We start from the raw sequence: 14,932 nt of genomic DNA, 5'->3' as shown, positions 1-14,932 counted from the left end.
CTGTCAACTTCTCTTTTTCAAAATCTCTTTAGAGCAGTACTGCTTCCTTACCAATTCACTTATAACCAAATTTTTATTATAAACATTTTCAGAGCTTTATATACCAGTCTTAAGGGTTACATGCCAATCTTTAAAAAAAAGCTGTTTTTGACTAAAACATGGAATCTAAAGTGAAATTCTAGCTGCAGAAGGCTTTTTGGTACTCAAATGCCTACTGAACCCATGTCGAACTGTATCTTCATCCGTCAAAACAAATTCTGGTTTCTATGACAGCTCTGTACTTGAGGCTGGAAGGAATCCATAATGGAGACTTCAGGGGGTTTGTGTCAATGGATCTAAATGATCTCTTCTTTCAAAATGACACCATTGTATCCAACACAAGCATATACATTAATCAAAATATGTGCCCAGGTTAAGCACATATTTACTGACCTAGTGGCTTCATCTCCTCTTGTCTTGACTCTGTGTTCCTTCTCCTAGTCTCAACCAGTGTCATGGCCCACAATGGTACCATGAGATCCTGGTAAAGATGCTACCAGGTACAAACACCTCCACGTGATTCACAAGATAAGCCTGGAGATTCCTAATAGGAATCCATAATGTTAAACACTTCTGACCTGTTGTGGTCTTTCTGAGATTTTTGCAACATAAGAATTGATCTCTCTCTCTTTTTTTTTTTTTTTTTGTCGTCAAATAAATGAGTGAAAATTAAGAGCTGGCATTAAGGATGCCTTGAGTTTAATAAGTGATGCCTCTAATCTGATAAGGTTGAGAACTGTTGCATAGTGGCTTTCCAAATCCTAGCTTTTAACTCTAGCATGTAAAGAGGTTTTAACTTTCCCTCTTGCACACACAAAGAAACAACCTGCCATTGACATCTTCAGGTATTGCTTCCAGTTTCATATTTATTTCATAGTGATGTAAAAAAATGACTCTGTATGGATTTAATTTAGCATACTTCCCAGTGTGTATCTCTTTACTTCCCTCTGCTTATGGAACACTGCTTTTATCTTCTGCAAGCAGTCTTGCCGTTGTTGTTTATAGAAACCTTCTCCTTCATACCCTGTCATTTGGAGCAGCCTGTGGATAGCCACTTGGTTTTTTTGTCATCTCCCTTTTTAATACTGTTAAATTATTTTTTACTGAAAAATAGTTGTTTTTGTATCTCTGTTCTTATGTAATTCTACAAAACATTTTAAATAGTCTCTATGTAAGACTATTCAAAAGAGTTGTATTTTATTCTGAAGATCTTCATTTTATATTGGGTCAATATTATGTAGGGCATGTGCCTTGCTTTCCCCTGGCACTGGATAAGTTCTTTGCGAAGTACTTAATGATGGATTTCTGCATGTGAAATGCAAATAACTAAAATATTTTGCCGGGGCCAGTAAAATAGCTTTGCTTCTGTAAGAACAGTGTTCATTAGATCACACCTAGGATTTTATTGTAAGGTATCTGTTGCAGCATGTACACACTAACATTCAGAGTCTAGTTACACATGACACTATGCTGCAAAAGCATTAATACAAATGCATGCTGCCTTTGCCTTGAATATCTGCATGGCTTCTAACTTTCCAGGAAAGCATGGAGATGTTTTATATTTTTCAAGTACAGATGTATGAAAGACTTGTTTTCTTTTTAATGCCCTAGAACTAAACATTTTCCAGGCTATGGCAACTCTTTATGGCAACAAGCTTCCTGGCATCAGTGGTCCTCGGTAGAGCACCAGGGTAAATGAGACCCTTCACTTGAGCAACAAGATACTGAAAGCTGAGAATAATTATATAGGGACAAAGGACTAGAAGGGGGCCTCTTAAGTCACCAAGTCCAAACTAAAATTGTTCTGATTTTATTCATTACCCTAAATAGCCTGGACCTAAAACAGTTTTGCAACATTTCCATAGCACTTACACATTCTGCACATGCAATAGTAAATCGGTGGAGATTCTTGACAGTGATAACATGGCATACATGTTAAAATAAGTATCTTGAATAATTCCTGTTCTAAATAACATGAAACAAAGGTCTTGTGTGTTACTTCATGCATGCACAAATGTTTGAAAAAATACATACAAATTTTTCTCTGTATCTTGTTAGTACACTCTGTTACAAAGTTGGAAGAATCCATTGCTTTCTTTTGATTAGATTGTGTTGTGAATGTATTCTGTAATGTTTTTATCATTGCAAGGCTCTAGACTTCTTCCAACTGATACCTCCTTGATTTTTGTTGCTGCATCTGTTAGCAATAAATATTGAACACTTAAGTAATTTTTCTACTTCATATATATCTAGACCAGAGAGAGAGAAATTAACCACATATTTCCCTTTACTAGGAAGTAGAAAACCTTGCCAACTAGAGACTGATAAATATGTGAAGGTAGGAGCCTAACCAACCAAATCCATTACCTTAGCATAGGTCCAGTCCCATGTTTCCCAGCTTTGGGAAAGAGTGTTTCTGAGACTCCTACCAGAGTGCTTACTTTGGACTCTGGCTCTTCTCTCTTATCTGCCTGTACTGCAGTTGAGCCTCTTGCCTCCTTGAAGAATCAGAATCTCTCTGCTGATCTATTCAATTTAGCCCTGAATTTTTTTTTTAAAAAAAAGAAGAAAGCAAGCCCTACTAGCCTGTTCTTTTGTCAGTCCCTGCAATTGGAGTCCTCCCTCATTGAAAACCCTTGGTAAATCATAGTTTAAATGTTAATTGATTTGTGTTGGTGCTGATACTGCTGCTGTAGGGATAACTGCTCCCCCTTCTCCCCCCCGCCCCCCAAAAGGTTCTGCCCAGGTACAGTAGCTCATGTATTTTAAAATTTCTACATGAGTTTTTTTAAGCATTATTAATGTAATACAAATCCTGAAACATTCTTCAGAGTTGAGACTTAAAAGTGATCTTCCACTGCTAACAGAACTGTAAGTATATTTGGAGTAAGAAATACAGATGGAAAAGCTTTATATGTTTTCCATGTTAGTTTTTAATATTGAGAAATTTTAGTATCTTTGTTTTCTAATTAGATATGTAGGATTTTCCCTATTTGTAAAGGAAATAGTTATTGCCAGTGATTTATGCACATGGTTTCATTTCAAATAGGATACCTAAAGTACGTGTTCTAGAGATTGAAGAAGGTTCAAGAGAAATTGAGCTGTCTGATGACCCTTATGACTGTATTCGACTTAACGTGGAAAATGTACCCTGCATCATCACATTAAGCAAAGTAAGTCTGGAAATTGTAAACTTTTTCTTCTCATTTATCTGCAACTTCTGTCTAGATTTTAGTTACAAGGATTGACCTACTATTTTTTGCTAGGACAAACTCCTTGCTTAGTTATCAGAGCTGCAAGTTGAACTAATCTGTGTATAATTTAGAAGTTTTTGTTTCTCCATATTTAATTATGTTTTTTTTGACTGAAGGAGAACATTTTTTTTTTTTTTTGGAACGAATTTCTTTTTCTATACCACATGTTATGGGTTAAAATGAAGATCTGCAACTGCTATTACTCTTTATGTCTGGAGGGATTTTACCTACTGTTCATCAGCTGCTCGCTTGGCCAGTGAGGTAGATATCTGGACTCGCTTCCAAACACCTTGTAAGATAAGTAGGCATTATTACTGCCATTTCTCAAACTGAGAAAGAGAAAGGTAGAGGGACTTAACCTAACTTCTCCCCCCCTCTTCTCCAGCAAGGGCTCTGTGTTGCAAAAACTCCTTGTTTTCCCAACACAGGAATAAAGGACTACCACTTCTTTCTCGATAGTGATGCTTCTTTTTGATCCACAGACTAAACTGCATTCACTGTATTAGCCCTTAAGGAATTTTGCAGTTCTTTGACTTTCTCTGATGCTGAATCATTTGCTTCTTTCTCCAGCCATTTCAGAAATACTGCAATTTCTATAGTATCAAGTGTTTTTCTCTTTACTTGAGCATCCACAGACTTGCATGCATTACACAGAACCCTGTTTATAAGTCAGTTTCATAAATCACAGAAAAGTTGTCAGTGAAACGGACAGACTCTTGAGGTTCCTGAGCTGAAGTACACACTTCTCTTTAGGAGAAGATTCCTCAGTCAAGAGAGAGACTTTGGATAACGAGAAGGGTTCAATAATAATGAAGTTGGCTAGAAATTTAAAATAAGTTATGTGGATGAATTAAATCAGACTGGTAAAATAGTAAGAGGTAAATGTATCGCACGTCCATGCTGTCATGTTGATAAGAGATATAAGGGCTCTAACAACTGATGACTTGGTACATAAAGAAAAGCAGTATTATTATTCATGAATTTATCTGCACACTGTGATACTAACATCAGTCTTTGTAAATGGAGTTACTGCTAATGTTCTAATCCATCATTCAGCAAGGAGCTTGAACTCCACATTGGGATATCCTCTCATCATTGTTTTTTTTACAGATTGGTTGTAGACATGTGGTTGATGCTACTCTTCAGGAGGAAGCGTGCTCTTTGGCTAGCCTGCTTATTTCTGTGACCAGCAAAGGCTTGCTTACTTGTATGAAGAAACTAGGCAAAGGTAGTCTTGATCCAGAGAGTATCTTTGAGATGATGGAGGTAAGAGAGCTTTATTTCAACCTTTTTTATAAACTTAAGCTTCTTGCAGCTTTTCACGTGGGTATAGAGGAGTAAAGTAACGGTGACAATTTTAGGGGCAAAAAGTGACTTGGGCAAGATTCCCAGAGAGCAAAATTAGAATCTGAAATTCATTTAGGAACAGATTCCATTTTGGGGAAGTCCTGCAAATTGCTGGGTTTGCTTCTGAGAATTGTACTATAAAGAGCTAAGGTATTTTAGAGGACAAGATCCAGTCCTGATGATTTCACTTTGAAACACAAAGGGTATGGACAAAAGTACATATTAGCTGCTTTAAAAGGGAAGGGGCAGCTGCTGTTTTTGTATCATTCTGGTGTGATGCAATTGAGCTGAATTGCCCTGGTTTTGACCCTAAAGGAAGTGAGGTCAGACCAGGACCTTTTTGTTACACATGTATGGCTACAGAATCCTGTGGATGTCTAGCTTGTATCTGTGCCATTTGTTCTCGATATAGTTGTTACATCTGTGTACACCTCAAAGAAATAAAACTCCTTTTAACTTACAGTGGTTATCACATAAGTGACTTACTGTTTACATGTTCTTCTTTTGCATAGCTTGTCTTTCATGCGACTAACTTATGTAGTAATCAGTATCATATACTGCCTCACGTTTGATATATTGTTCCTCTTACTGTTTTTGCTCTTCCTTTCCTTTAACACGGATCTACAGTGGTAGCCAGCTGCAGATGAAGCTGACTTGGGAATTCTGCCTTAAACCTTTGTTATGGTTTTAATTAAGGTTTTCTTTTTTTTCCTAGTGTAAGAAATCTTAGGCCTGGGCTTGGCCTTAGTGCATCCAAAAATGACTAAGCACACAAGCTAAGGGTTTTGTTTGCACTCTATCTCAATATTGGCATTGCTTCTGAAGTCTTCAGAATTCTATAGCCCTAGAAAGGAATGCAGAAATCAGAGCTTAGTTTAAAACCAATTGGTCTAGAGCCAAAATTTCACACTTGGCACGCATATGCTCTGTTGTCTCCAGCAGATCACTAATTTTGACTCATACCATTGAGCTAGTGCCTGCTCTTAAAGAACTTGCTTCATCTCTGTGCCTCGGTGGACCAGTTATAAGATGAAGACACTAGAGTTGTACTGATACATTGGTCCAATTATTAGATCGGCACTGATATAAAGAAAATTGACTGTATTGGAAATCAGCCTAATGTGGCCAGTAATTTAGCTGATAAATGCCCGTATGCGCGTGCAGCCGCAGCACAGCATGTAGGCAACAAGGAGCACAGCCTGGCAGCTTAGAGAGCTGCGTGTAGCTGGTAAGTTTATGTAGTGGAAGGGGAGGGGTATGGAGGGAGGCAGATCAAGGCCCCTAGGGTGAGGGGGGGAATGGGGCAGGGACAGGCACTGCCCAGGTGTGGTGGGGCACAGGACAGAACCATGGCTCATCCAGGGGTGGGGGTGGCTCCCAGTGCTGCGTGTTCCCTTGGATCTGCATGGGGCATGGTCAGGGTGGGCTGCACCAGTCCTGGTGTGTGGTGTGGGGGTAGGTTGGGCTAGGGCTGTGCTTGGGGTGGGTGGTGGCAGTGTTGGGAGGGAGGCTATGGCGAATTTTGGAGTGGCTGCAGCCCTTTTCCCAGTGCCACTTGCCCTGAGCGCAGCCTGGCCCAGCCCTCACCAGGAAGAGCCCTGCTCTGCCCCATCCCACACAAATCTGAGGGCACACATCCCCCCCCCCATCCCCTTCCCAGTGCCCTCCCACTTTCCCACACCCCCCTGAGCTGTTGCCCTGTCCTATGCCCTGCCCCAGCCCCACTTCTCCTTCACCACGGCAGCCTTGATTAGCCTCCCCTTCCACCACAACAGAGTAACCAGCTGCATGCAGCTCTTCAAGCTGCAGGTCTGCATATCAGATCGGATCAGCATCAGCTTATAGGCCTCCTTAAAAATTGGCTATCGGTATTAGCCCCCAAAATCTCTATATCAGTGCACCCCTAAAAAGATGCTTCTTCCTAACCTACCTCAATGGATGTTCTAGAGGCTTCACAGATGTGCACTGACCGTCAGAATTTGTTTTCAGTATATTTTGGTGGCTGCTGGGATTTTCAAATATGCCTGAGTGAGGCATATGACTGATTTTAGGGGCAGATTTTCAAAAGCTCCAAGTGGTGCCATAAGAAGTATTGAATCTTGTGGCATTCTAAGGGTTGAAGCTTAACTGATAGTCCATGCTGCCCTCACTTCTTTTTAAATGAAATTTCCTGTCTTAAATGATATAGTTTACTGAAGAGAAAGAACCTTTAAGCAGCAAAGCAGAAGAATGTTTTCAGTGGTTGGAGGTCTTGTTGGTCCTGTTCCCATCGCAGCAGCCTGTTTGGGGAACAGAAAGATCAAAGTCAAAGGCACAGTATATGGGATGCCAAATGGAACAGTTTCATAACTCTTCCTTGCTGCTTATATCCTCCAGTGAATTGGCTCCATGTCAGAAAAGTGCTCAGGATTGCCAGATTGGGGGTGAAGAGACATTCCAGCCAGTACATCCCTTGAGGAAAGCAGCATGATAAAGCAGTCTTGGGAAGCCACACCTCCTGCTGGGTTACAATTATCTGCAAAGGAACCAGGCAGAAATAACCTAGATGGCAACATTATTCCCATTTGAATGGGGGCCAAAGGCACCAAGCCAGATTAAATGGCTTCACCAGACACTTGAGGAGAAGCAAGAGCGAAATACTTAATTCTCGTCTCTGGGCTGCTGAACAGCAGTACAACACTAGTCAAAACACCTGATTTTTATAGCGGCAGCTTCTGTCCCCTCTCCCTGGAAGTTTGTCCAGTGGCTCTACAGACAGACTACCCTCTCTGTCCCCCAGCTTGAACCAGACAATCTGGTATAGAACAGTTTTCCTGCATGCAAGAGATTCATAACCTCTACAGCTTGGCTGCTTACACATAGGACCTGCATCACTGTGGTCTGTCCATATTTCCATGGTGCTGAGACTTACAGGCCTGTAGTTATAGAAATTCATATATGATACCAATAGGCTGATCTAGGCCTGAAATCCTGAGAACAATAGGCTCAGTGTCCCCCTAAATAGGTATGGTGTCAATTTTGCTATGGCTCCCTGATCCTATCAGCTAAAACTTTTCCAGGGCTATCCCAACAGAGGATCCAGCTCAGTCATACCTCCAGTATTTCTTCTTCCACTGGAAATATGCAACTTAACACAAAAATGGATTCTGCTAGGTTTATCATGTTGAGCTTTTGCAAAGATATAGTCCCTTGTTGGTCTTCAACAGTCAGAATCTAGCTCCTTTTTAAGACACCTAAGTGGCCCAGAACATACTGAACAATCGGTCCACTGATGAGCTCATGCATGGGAGCACTGCGACTGCCTTAATACACAGTTGCTTTAAGAATTTCACCCCCTAATAATTCTTTTACTTATATGCTGTTTACAGCTTACATCTGGTACACTATTATTAAGAGAAGTCTGAGAGAAGGAAGTGTTCCATGCAAATTCCCGTCCTGTTAAAAAAAAAAGCCTCATTTGTCTTGACTTTCCTATCTTACAGACAGGAAAAAAGGTCGGCAAGATGTTGCATGCTTCCCTACAGAAGATCTTGGACAAAGAAGAAAGTTTAGGGACTACGCGACAGAAAATTGGATTCCTGGGATGATTTATTTCATCAACTTTTGATTTATAAATGTTCAGAAATTGTATTTTTCATAGAGAGCACAGACTTGTCAGTTTGTATATGAATTAAAGGATATTTTTTTCTTAAGGTATGTGTCTTCAACAGTATAAGATTTTTTTTAATGGTATTAACATGAATGCAAATAAGCAACATTGGATACTTCCAAGTAATAGTTGGCATGCACCACTAAATTCTACCAACAACTTCTGCAGTTACATGTCTGACTAAATCTGTTTTAAGAACAGCTAAAACCAGATTCATGTGAACTCAAATGTTCCCTTTCTGTAGAACACAGCAACTGGGTGTATAGTGTGCAGAATGGAAGTCAATATTGACTTTGCATTCAGTTTATTGCTGGTCAAATAGCTCCTCCCAGGGAGGAGGAGGAGGAAGAATCTAATAAAAATCCTTTACCTCAAATTAATTCTCAGTCTGGTTGTCAGCTTCAAACATTAACATCTCATAGTATTAAATTCCTAATTCATGCTTTAGACCAAACATAGCAAAGACATAATTAAGATCACTGTGTTACTTTTACTGGTGTGTACAGAGGAAGCATCAAATTGGAAGGAAGCAAGAGTGGCTTCTACTATTGACTTCAAATAAGAAATAACCCCAACTGCAGCTTCCTGGCATAGTGAGTCAACACTGTCCTATACAACAATCAGCTACTGCGACTGTAATAAATGAAAGAGGCAGAAAGTAATAGTTTAGTTCCTGGGAAAAGTTAGGCTGCTACAAGGAAGTGAAAATACATCTTCAGAGGAATAGAGCTTGCACAGATGGGTACCTCAAGAGTTGCATGAAAACTGGTATTTCCAATTACTTAATTGGAAGCGGAGTCCCAATTACTTTTCGAGGACAATAAACATCATACCTTAATAGAGGTTCACTCAGCAAAACTACAGCTCACTAAGCAGCATCCTTACTTCAGTAACAAAGACAGAACTGGATTGTCTAGTTCTATCCCTTGCACTTGTCAGCAGTGACATAAAAATCTTTTTTAAAAAAGATACCAGGTTCTAAGCTTAAAACTGGTACCTGCCTTGATATCAGTGGGACTGTGTAGGTGCTGTAGAGGAAGGCAGCTCTGACATTTTTTCCTTTCATTTCTACATATTTACTTTCTATCTAAATTACTGCAGCTCTGTAAGGATGCCATTTGATTTCACACCTCAACTGAAATCCTTGGACACATGGGGGGGTGGGAGGAACAATCACATGCTTACAGAACAGTAGATGCAAAATAAGATACAGCAACTCAAGGTTAAATCGTACTAAATTGGACAGTTTGTGCACAGCATGTGTTGGCACAGTTAGCTGAAAGACTGAGTGCTGCTGTTTTCAAAGGAAAGGAAGAAAAGACTGGCAGGAGAAGCAAGGAGAAACTGATGGAAAACAAATTAATGGTTTCAAGAAGCTGGTGTCTTAGCCAGAAGAAGATAAATGTCTGGAGTGAATACCTCTGAATAAGTAGTCGGGTACTGCAGTCTTCAAAAAGGCAATTAGCATCATGGTTTGGGGAAAATGAGCCAGCCTGTTGCCTTGGTTTCAACATATAACTCTCTGATAGTTAGGCAGACACCCACTATACAATTACAGTAATTCTATTAAAGTGCAGCAAAGAGGGTCTCTGAGCCATAGGTTTAGGATCACTGGTATGTTATCTTAAATTAGAAATATTACACTTAAGTAATTAGAAAAATGTATTTCAGGTCCTAGGAAATCCTTTCACCTTCCCCTCCTTCCACCCCCAGTGTCAAACACTACAGCTTAAGACAAGTAAGTACAGCACTATCACATATGCTACATCTTAGGCCATCGGTAAATCCAGTTTTACAAAAAAAAGATGTAAAAATTAAGCCTACAAGCAGGCTAAGAAAAACAGGTTCAGTATAAAATCTTATCTTCCAACACTTAAGTAGGAGGTTAAAATGAATTGGATGTATTCTTGTACTGTCAAACAGTGTTTCATGCACCCCTTATAATACAAGTAAATTGACAGACAATTAATTATGTATTTCTATAACATCTCTAGCAACTCACTTATTCTGGTTTGTGCAAAGATGTTTATTTGGAGTGACTTAGGCTATGATCCATTCCCTACCCCACAAACTGCACTTAAGAAAGAGAGAACAAAAATAATATGGAGAGCTTGGGGGGGATGGCAAAGCTGAAGGTGGGAAAAGTTTTCCCCTTTCTAACAACATCTGCAAACCTTTAAAGCAGCACTTTTAGTCTAACCTGCAACACCCATTAATTTACAGATTGCCAGAAACTGCTCACTGTTATTAGGCATGGTCCCCAATCAAAACTAGGAATTCAAAGCGTTTTGATGCAGATTTCACTACCCTTCCCTCCATTTGTGTATATGAACAACAAGTACAGCTATGTCTATTATAAACAACTATAAGTTGGACCCTGCTTCCCCTGGGGATTTCCTGCTATTAATCCATATTCCAGATGGATCAAAGTGGCTCTGATGTGGGAAAGAGAGAAGAGCTTACATCTGTCGCTAACTGCTCTGTGGCTGTTGTCTTCAGCGTGCATGAGAATTCGACCGTCTTCCCCGTTGTCAGTTTTCTTAGCTGAACATTAACAAAAATCATACATGCTCACTAAAATAGCATTCAGCTGTTCTTAAAACAGGCTTCGCCAAAGCAGGTCCTGTTGCCATTTGGGTCTGTGGAAATTTCCATGTGTTGCTATGCAGATATTGCCACGTTTTCATTGACACGAGTCCAGTAGAACTAAAAGGAAACATCTGCCGAGCACCACAGCTCAGTGTTTGTCCCAGAAATTTTAATTGGTCCTCCTTGTAGTGTCCAAGAGTTGTATATTAGAATTCTGGATTTAGCTCCTGCTAGACTTTTTGCCCTCAAACCACCCAGTTGTGAATCATTTACTCTTATTTTTTCTTGTGGTTGTGTTCCAGCCTCATGTCCCCATGAAAGCGGACTCCCTTTGAAGCAGAAAAGACTGTACGGTAGGGCTGTGTACTGAAAGTTTTGGCTTAGTTGAACAGGAATTCATTTGTTCTAGTTCTTATGCTTCCACATCTGTATCACACATACCTAGCACAGAAATCTGTGAACCTTATTTCTTTGGATAGAATAGCAGCTCCACTGTTGTGATGGTTTTCTAAGTGGTTTCATGGTAGATTTTAGGCTGTTTCAACTTGGTTCCCTTTAAAAAGGAGTATATATGAATAAGCACTGACCTGGACAGATTTGAAATATACTTTTCTAATTGCGTAAATGAGAAATATTACACCTAAACCAAAACACTGATGATCTACAGCCACACACCACCTGCACAGTGCAAACTAACATAACTACATTTAATCTAATGGGAGTTTTGCCTATATTAGGAGACAATCCCGGACTCGCAGGATTTGAACTACAGATTTTCAAGGCCAGAACTTAGGCTAGAGCCTGCCAATTCCCACTTCAGAAGCTTAAGTCTAAAACTGCAGTCTTCAAAACCTTCAACAACAAAATCCACTGTGGAGCAGGCCCAGAAGCATCTCTTATCTTGACAATGCTTGGCTCCAGGCTCACACCTAAGCATCATCAGGATCTAAAAACCCAAATGTTGTTCTCCTTGCCAGTGGGTTTGAACAGGTTTAGGAGCCACACAAAACCTGGTGGTAGCTGCTGCCTGTCAAAACCTGGGGGGAGGCAGTGTGCTCCCCCTTCTGCTAAGTGGTTAGAGTAGAAGTGGCAGATCTTGGTTCAACTCCTTCCCTAGCATCAGGTAATTCAAACTGACATCATTGTCCTCCAAGGAGAGTGCTCTAACAACCACAGTGAGCTATTTTAGGAAGTTGAGCCTGTTCTATTTTGCGTGAAGTAAATTAGAGAGTTGTTGGGCTGGTGAGAAAACACATGACATTGTGACACACAAGTAACTTGTGGATGCAGACCTTAGCGTATTAATGCTTCAGCAGATCTACTCAGACCCCGTTTTTACTTGCTACCCAACATCACCTCTTTAGTAGATGAGAGCTAGACAAAGCTGAGCACTCTGTCCTCCAATGAAATTGGGACACTTTAAAGACAAAGGACTCCCTGCCTTCAGCCAGTGCCTTTGGCCATGTATAGTAACAGGAGTTTAGATATCTTAAGTTTTTTGTTTTGTTTTGTTTTGTGGTTTTTTAGGAGTGTTTTTCAAAAACACTCACAACCAGTACCTACAGACTTTCAGGTACCTAAGCAGTAAAGTGATCCCCGAATTCATGCCTATGTGGATGTGAATACCTGAATTCCACTTAATTTGCATCTTAGTTTCCCAAGCCACTGGCTCTGGCTTGTGAAAACCAAGACAGGAAGTAGTTAAAAGTATGTAAGCAATGATATTAATAGGACTTTTCAGGGTTAAATCTGTGTCCTCCAGAGACTCTCTGATTAGGGAATTGCAGCCAAAGAAAGGAGGATTTTTTTCCTTCTAGGTTCTGATCAGGAACAAAAAGACTTCTCACCATCTCTTGAAAAAGTTAAGTCACTAAATGTCCTATCATTAACTTTGATCAAGTTAAAATTCTGCATTGCTAATGACAGATGGTTGTATAACATCACCTTCTGGCTTCTGTGCAGAATTGGAAATATGGAAGGGCAGTTCCGAAATCATCAACAAAGTCCCTTACCCACCGAAGCAATGAACTGGACTAACCTGGTCTTAGTACCAAGGACTGTCAGATCCTAGACAACAGTCTGCCTGGGGTGTCACTTATGTCCAAATGCACCAAACCATTACATCACATTCATTCCCTTTTTAAGACTGCCATGCTATAGTAATATACTTATATTTTGCCTTACCTCAGAGACAGAGGGAATTAGGACATTAATTTCTGCTTTTTACTATGATAATTGTCAGCCAACATTTTCAGATTACAGAGCCCAAAGTAAGGTATTTAAAGTTAGCTTTCAATAGGTAATTATAATTGGCAATATCAAAAGCACTGCTCACCAGCAGTATTTTCTGTATTCTTTGCTAGACCCCCTCCATATCTGAATGTTTTGAGATCGGGACTCTTCTCCATCCTTTTTGGTAATTAGCACTGCATCTTGGCTGCCTGGGAACAAGGAAGTCTTTGCTACCCTTACAAAAGATTCTGAGCTTTTAACTGTCCTCCTGTTAACAGCTCTCAAATGCCAGCTTTCAACCACACTTTCACCCACTGGAACATTTTAATAAGTCCATGGTAAGCTTATAGGCTCCATGCATATCCCTATCATCTTTTATCTTCCTGCCTAAGAAGCACACAAAATAAATGGATGGGCCATATGGACAAACCAGGATATTTCATGTCACCACACTTGTATTCATGAACATAAACCAACCTCATACAGGTTTTGATCTGTCTGACTTGAGCACAATACTGTTTATTGTTCAAATCCCATATCTTATAACAAAAAACCCCAAAGAACACTCATTGCCTTTTGCTGATACCCAACAGGTCTCTGCTCAACCAAGGCAGAAAACATCTGTACCTTTGCCAGGCTAGCTCTGTAAAAGATACAGCTAAACCAACAGAAACCGAGCACTGAGTCTCTACCTCATCAAAAAGTTTTCTCTAGGTTTTTGGCCAATTATTTTGTTTTGATGTTCCTAGTATTAACAAGCTCAGGATGCAAAAAATCATGGGTCAAGCTCCCTGAAATTAGAGGATAAATGTAAGCTAATTTAACACATTTGGCAGTTCATTTGGTTTCTGTACCTTTAGGGTACTTGGTTGGCTGGGGAGGGGAGAAGGCAGAGAATCATGTTTCAGTGTCTTCTCTGCAGTACCAAGGATTAGCAACTTTTTATTTCTTTTTGTAAATGCACAAGAATCTCCTCTTTCAAATCTCTTTTGATTCCAGGATCTGGGCTGTAGGACTAAAAAGACGCACCAAATACTGAGAGACTTGCAGTAGAGTCATGAAGTGGCAATACCGTGGAGATTTTCTTGGATGCCAATTTGTGTTTAGATAGGAACTTGGCCCTGCTCATGAGTTTGGCATCAGCCCGGCCCACTCTTTGAGCAGTGGCACAGAAAGTAATTTCTCATCAGTTTTTGATTTTAGAACTGGGAAAATTGACTGTGGCTTTCCATCAGCTCCTTGTGTGTAATGTAAAGACAAGTCCAGCACAAGGCCTCAAGATCAGGTTTTCTTTCTGCACATATTCTGCTGTCCCTGCAGGGGTAGGGAGACGTTAGGGACTAGTCCTGCTGCTAGGCTAGATGAAAAGCTGTGGATGCTCCTCATGTTTCAGGATTCCTATCCACTGTACTTTTTGCAGAGTTCCTCCAGGCTCTCAGGCAAGGTGGTGTGGACAGCATTTTGCACTAATTACTGGAGGGGAGCCAGGTGTCCAGGGAGAGTGGTTGCTCCTTAAGGGAGCGATCCTCCAAGCACAAAGCAAGGTAATCCCAATGAGGATCAAAGGGAGCAAGAGAGCACACAAGCCTCCATGGCTCACCAAAAGCATCTGAGAATGTCTCCTTGCTAAAAAAGAGGCGTATACCCAATGGAAGGAATCACCAGGGATGACTATTCTGCAGTCACTTGGAGTTGTAGGGGGGCAGTTAGGAAGGCCAAGGCAAAGATGGAATTAGGACTAGCTTCTCAGATTAAGGACAATAAGAAGTCCTTTTTTAAATACATAGGGGGCAAAAAGAAGGTCCCGGGTAACGTGGGGCCC

General features: G+C 40.5%; 1 protein-coding gene across 3 annotated transcripts in view; it reads left to right on the top strand.

Annotated features, from left to right (window-relative positions):
- EXOSC7 (exosome component 7) overlaps positions 1 to 8,336 on the top strand; it is a 32,377-nt gene extending 24,041 nt beyond the window's left edge. Inside the window, exons 6-8 of one of the 3 annotated variants that reach the window (XM_019537293.1) lie at positions 3,089 to 3,212; positions 4,404 to 4,559; positions 8,123 to 8,336. In XM_019537293.1, the coding sequence (XP_019392838.1) occupies positions 3,089 to 3,212; positions 4,404 to 4,559; positions 8,123 to 8,227 (385 nt within the window). In that variant the 3' untranslated portion in view covers positions 8,228 to 8,336. Of the gene's footprint in view, positions 1 to 3,088; positions 3,213 to 4,403; positions 4,560 to 5,579; positions 5,862 to 8,122 lie in introns of those variants that run through there. The other 2 variants (XM_019537311.1, XM_019537301.1) reach the window with 2 other exon arrangements.
- Positions 8,337 to 14,932: the final 6,596 nt, after the last annotated feature.

The sequence above is a fragment of the Crocodylus porosus genome, unplaced genomic scaffold, assembly GCF_001723895.1.
Source record: "Crocodylus porosus isolate Cpor-Errol unplaced genomic scaffold, CroPor_comp1, whole genome shotgun sequence".
Lineage (NCBI taxonomy): Eukaryota > Metazoa > Chordata > Crocodylia > Crocodylidae > Crocodylus > Crocodylus porosus.
This window is presented reverse-complemented; position numbering and strand designations above follow the sequence as displayed.